We start from the raw sequence: 5,925 nt of genomic DNA, 5'->3' as shown, positions 1-5,925 counted from the left end.
GTGTTTGGCTCACCAACATGAGTTGAGTTGAGTTGGTATAATATATCAACTCATTGTTTGGCCCACCAACTTTAAATGTTAGTGAAGTTGAATTGGTATATTTTACCAACTCACCACGAGTCTCCCTTCTTTCAATGTTTTCAATGGCTCCACCTATTGGTCACTATTATTCTCCGGAAACTCTGGCTCCAATAACCATCCCCGATGACAACTCTAACGACAAACATCAATTTCTGACAATCACCTCTGATGACAACTCTGACGATGAAATCCAGGCTCTGGCATTACCTTCGATGACAGCTCTGGCGACCAACTCTAAGCTCCGACAACCTTCGAGCGACTAATTCCGATGACCAATTTCGGGCTCTAACAACCACCTTTGGTGACCCAACTCTGACGACCATCTTCGCGCTATCAACTCTGATGACCAATTTCAGGCTCCATCAACAAACTTTGATGACCAACTCTGACAACCACCTTCGGCTACAAACTCCGATGAAAATTACCTTCGATGACCACCTTTGAGCAACCAACTCCGACGACCAACTCGGGGCTTCAACAACCACCTCCAACGATAAACTCTGACAACCAATTCTAAAACTATCTTCATGCAACTAAGTTCAGGCTCCAATAGCCACCTTCGACTACAATCTCCAACGAAAATTATCTTCGATGATCAACTTCGATGACCACCTTCGCTGACCAACTTCGGGATTCAAAAATCATTTGCAATGACAAACTTCAACAACCAACTCCAATACCACTTTCCTACGACCAATTTCAGGCTTCGACAACCACCTCCAACTACAAACTCCAACGAAAATCATCTTTCATAAACAACTTCGACAACCACTTCCAACTAGTATAAGACTGATGATTGTTAAAGTATGTTGTGGGACTGTTGATTATATTAAAAAAATTATTTTGTCTACAATAAGTGTAATATTTATATGTAAAAATTTGTAAATTTTTTTTTTATTTAATTGAATTTACATATCAAATGAGTGTTAAGAATATTTAGACGAAAGTATGTATGCAGTTGAAAAGTATGTAACATATAATAAAAAAAACCATAAAATGATTTTTTGTTCTCTTGGAACATTTTCCAGTAAGATTTAGTAAAAAATAGATATTTGTTCTCTAATGATTCTCCAAATTTAAAGGAATTGAAAGTGAAATTGTTAAAGAAATGTAGTGACATTCGATTTGTTGATAAGATGATGAGGGAGATTTAATTAAAAAAATTAATGATATAGTAAAAATATAGAGCAGCAAGAAGAAGAAGAAAAAGAAGATGATAATCAAATTCATGGAAAAAAATTTGGGAATCAAAAGTTTTGATTTGTCTTTGATTTTTCATTTTATTAAACCATATTTTTACAAGAAATATAATAGGTTAATTGTTGTTTATTTCCCCCCTCCCAAAAAAAAAAAAAAAAAACGAAAGAAGAAAGTGTACAACAAGACAAGACAAGAGGGACGAAATTCTAAATTTGAAAAATTTATATATTTGTAAATATTTTAAAAGTGTGATATATTTTTAGATTTTTTCTCTTATTTTACTATCTATTACAAATATCCTATATATAATTGTAAATGGAAAATTAGTGCAAAACATAAATAATAATCCACTGCACATATGTAACGATGAAGTCATATAATAATAATAATAATAATAATAATAATAATAATAATAATAATAAAATAATAAATAAATAAACCCATTGCTACCATATGATGAAATATAATAAAACCAGTTGGATTATTCTTTTTCGCAATAAATAATGCTCACTATAGGTTTTGAAAGTGGTTAATACTTGTCTTCTCTCTTCCGATTTTTGTAAACATTGGTGTACAAGTTTTTGGCAACCAACCAACTAACCAACTTACGGAAATTTTGTATTTACACTGGATTTTACATACATACGATGGAAAGTACTAAATCCAGAACAATAATATAACATGAACACAAGGGCAAAATGAACCACAAACACAACGAGAACAATATTATTGTGTACAAAGTCTATTCAATGACATAAAGAAAATAAAAATTGAAGTTTTAAAGTCAACCCTATTTTATGAGTAAAAATTAAAAAAGACAAAACAATAAGTTTATCTATGTGCTGCTGGACAACCTAGAAAATGGGAATAAGAAAACCCATCTTTTTGTTTTCTAAAAATTGTATACAATTTTTAGAATCTGGAAACATCAGAAACGAAAAATAAGTAACAATAATCATAAAACACATAGTTCTAAAATGAAAGAAGAAACAAGATACATGCACTCGACAACCAAGAATGTTAAGCAATAATAGTCACTCTTAGTTGACACTCGATCTTTGTTGCAGTACCTTAAGGCCAACATATCTGCAAAATTATTTTAAAATTCTTAGTTTATGGACATAAATTCCAAGGAAAGTAAAATCTCAACTACATCTAGGATTATAAGTATTAAATGGCTTTAGAGGATTAGAAAATCAATTTAAATGTCAACAATACTATTATATTGAATTGAGGAAGTTTATCTTTATTATAGGTTTAGTCATAAAAATGGCATAACATATAGGTCTAAGTTTATTTTTTCAATACACCTCTATTTTTTGTAATTATAATTATATTAATAAACACTACTTTCATCAATTGATTTCTTTGTTGAGTACTTTTAAAAATTAAAAAATAATTTAATAATTAGAAAAAATAATTTTTTATTTTCAAAATTTCGTTAATAATTCGAGTGTTTAGTACTTAGAAAAAATGGGAAGAATTGTAAAAAAGTCCTGAAAAACAATCCTAAATTTTAAAATCCAAATGATTTTCAAATGAAGTCTTAATTTTGCAGATTTCTAAAAAAGATGTAATAGACCACTACAATTATAAACATTTTTCAAATAAAAAAATCATAGACCTTCTAACATTATACGTTTTTTTTAACTTTTACAAATTAAAACAAATGAAACTTATTATGACACCTTTAATTTTTTTTTATAATGGATCTATATGCAACAAATGATTTGAAAACACAATTACTAAAAGATATATAAGAACTCACCGGCCAAGCATCATGAGGGTGGCCATAGGATTAGTTCCCGGTGACTCAGAGAAAGTTGAGCCATCAACAACACGCAAATTTTTTATTCCGATGACTTTATAATTACCGTCTACAACTTTTCCGACCAAACATCCTCCATGATAATGCCAATAAGTAGTCACCGTTTTTTGACAATATTCTCCAACGGAGCTATCATTCGACAAATTTTCCGGCAAGGGAAGCCCCAAAAACTGAAATCCTTTATTACCCTCCAAATCATGGGTCTTAATCTTTTCCATGGTTTGAGTTTTAAGCAAATCTCCCATTTTTCTTACTCCTTTAACACATCGAGCAAGATCATCAGGATGTGAATAATAATTGAATCGAACAATGGGACTCTTCTTCACATTAGTGGAGGAATTCAATCGGAGTGAGCCTTCAGAATGAACCTCCGAGAATTTTCCAACAAACATGGCTAAGCTGGGGACAATGGAATTGAATTGAGGAGGAAGAAGACTGAAAGATGGTGGAGCAAAAAATGGTGAAGGGCTAGCAAATGATTGTATATAGATATTGTCTTGTAAAATTCCAACAACTTTTACAGAGGAAGGAACCAATTGGAATGGAAGGATGATGTTTGTCCCAAAACGGGGATTGTCCGACATGAATTCACCGACATACGGTTGGTGGAGGACGACAGGTAGTTTTAAGGATGAAAGATGAGATTTTGGGCCAACCCCACTTAGAAGGAGAAGTTGAGGGCTTCCAATGGCTCCTGCACTTACAATTATCTCACCTTTCTTGCGAATGAATGCTCTGTGTAACTTCCCTTTTGAATCAGAATACAAAACCCCACGTGCAGATAAACCTATATGAGTTCAGAGTGAGAATAATGCATGACCAAAAAAGTATGAAAATTCAGGATTAATATGATCAGCATTTCGGATTCTATTTTATGTTTTCAGTTTTACATTCAACAAATAACTCGAATTCTATTTTTAGTAAAGTTCAGCAAAATTGCTTAGTTCAGCAAACTGAACTTTAAAAACCAAGTTCAACAAACTGAACTTTACCAGCAAATAACTTGGATTACATGTTTTCAGTTTCACCAAAGTTAAAATGGGAAATTTCTCTCCAAAATTATATCTTTTTCCATCAAACTTATTAGTTGCAGGGCTAAGATTCAAAACTCACTTTGGTCTTACTTCAAAATTTTTCTATTTTGCTTGTTTAACTTAATTATCATGTATTCTATTTCAATAAGCTATGTTTATTAACATCATGATGTAAATATATATTAGAGAATCATATAGGTTGGTTAGGTTCATACAGCTATTAAGTTACAAAATAATATCACAATTAAAATGATTAATTGACCGACCAAAGTTAAGGAATCAAAATGATTTGTACAAAATTTAAAAGAAATGAAGACTAAAAATATAGTTTTAAAATCAAATATTAAATAAGACTAACCAGAGAAGAGGATTTTCTGGACTGTGGCTTCAATTGCAACTTTAATATTTGTTGGTTCAGCCTTATTAAGAAGCTCAACAGCTCCATGTCTATTTCCTTTATCATCAAAGATGGAACCTCCAGTTTTAGTTCCCACAAGATGTCTCAAATCAAACCCATTATCAGGGACAACACCAGCTTCCAGTAACGCACTTCTAAAAGCAGATTGCCAAGCATTCAAAATTGGTCGAGATGCCACGGTCTCTTCAACCCATTGATAAGCCTTCTCCACCAATTCCATGTCCCAATCAACACCTGCAGTTTCAAAGAACTGTTGATGGCCACGTGAGTAAAAGCCAGCATTAACCATGCTTCCGCCACCAAGGACCCGCGCTCTTATGTTCTCTACTCCATCCTCAGAGATGAAACGTTGGAAGGGATTTTTACCATCATCTCCAGCAGCAAAAACGTTCAATAGACCTTGTTCATTCAACACAGAAGGATATTTGTTGGGATCACTACCTCTTTCCAGAACAAGGACTGAGAATTTTGATGATAATGTTGCAGCTAATGGGCAGCCTGCTGTTCCTCCTCCTATTATTATGTAGTCATATTCTTCTTTTGCTGGTAAATCACTGGCCTTATGTACAAACTTCATGTACCTAACATCTGAAAAAAAGGCAGTGCAGATCAATAAGAATGTATTAATTATGAGACAATTAGTTTATAATTTGAGAGGCAAATTTTACCTTGATTGGGAATGGCATGTAAGGAGAGAACTCCTAATTGAGAGATAGAGATCATAAGGCTGAGTATGAGAATGGTAGCCTTAGAATGCTCCATGGTTTTCAAAAGCTAAATGTGGTAATACAAGTTTGTTCTTAAATATTTATATAGACAGAAAGTTTGACTCTTAATTTGAATGCATGTAAATGGTTGGTCAAGTTTAACTATCATTTTTTAAAAAATAAATTTAACTAGTCTTTTATTGTGTGCGATCAATTTTTCAAATGTAAATTTTTATATACATTTTGTTTGATAAATGATTAAATTTTGTCATTAAAAAAAAAAAAAATTATTACACACATTTACATCATCCAAAATAATGTTAAACTCTTTCCTTTTTTTTTTTCAATATATTTTAATTATATACTTTTAAACTTTGGATGATTGTATCAATTAAAACTTTGGACTTTTTTAAATATATCAATTTACACTCTTTTCCAAATTTTGTTCAATTGCTAAATTTATAACTTAAGTAAATTAAATTTCTAAATTTTTCTAAACCAATTAATTTTGATGTAATTAAATTTCTAAATTTTTCTAAACTAATTAATTTTCATCTTTTTTTCGATGACTTTTGAAAATCATTCATGCATTAGTTCTCATATGTGTTGATTTCTTTAAATGTCGACTTTATAAAATAGACGATTATAGTAAATACA

General features: G+C 31.3%; 1 protein-coding gene across 1 annotated transcript; it reads right to left on the bottom strand.

Annotated features, from left to right (window-relative positions):
* Positions 1–1,980: 1,980 nt before the first annotated feature.
* On the bottom strand, positions 1,981–5,346 carry LOC120079226 ((R)-mandelonitrile lyase 1-like). The gene is made up of 4 exons (XM_090314815.1): positions 5,230–5,346; positions 4,502–5,149; positions 3,050–3,896; positions 1,981–2,367 (listed from the first exon to the last, which is right to left on the bottom strand). The coding sequence occupies exons 1-4, from the start codon at positions 5,321–5,323 to the stop codon at positions 2,322–2,324; spliced, it is 1,635 nt and encodes a 544-aa protein (XP_090170941.1). The 5' UTR covers positions 5,324–5,346; the 3' UTR covers positions 1,981–2,321.
* Between the last annotated feature and the right edge of the window lie 579 nt (positions 5,347–5,925).

This window comes from Benincasa hispida, chromosome 6 (genome assembly GCF_027475165.1).
Source record: "Benincasa hispida cultivar pf3 chromosome 6, pf3_genome.v1.1, whole genome shotgun sequence".
NCBI classification, from domain to species: domain Eukaryota; kingdom Viridiplantae; phylum Streptophyta; class Magnoliopsida; order Cucurbitales; family Cucurbitaceae; genus Benincasa; species Benincasa hispida.
This window is presented reverse-complemented; position numbering and strand designations above follow the sequence as displayed.

What these genes read in the sequence shown, in the direction of transcription:
- LOC120079226 (XM_090314815.1), bottom strand. Translation starts at nt 5,323, where the DNA reads ATGGAGCATTCTAAGGCTACCATTCTCATACTCAGCCTTATGATCTCT. An exon ending in ACATGCCATTCCCAATCAAG is followed by an intron (nt 5,150 to 5,229) that starts GTAAAATTTGCC and finishes CCTTTTTTTCAG; the next exon opens with ATGTTAGGTACATGAAGTTT. An exon ending in ACCCTCATGATGCTTGGCCG is followed by an intron (nt 2,368 to 3,049) that starts GTGAGTTCTTAT and finishes ATAATTTTGCAG; the next exon opens with ATATGTTGGCCTTAAGGTAC.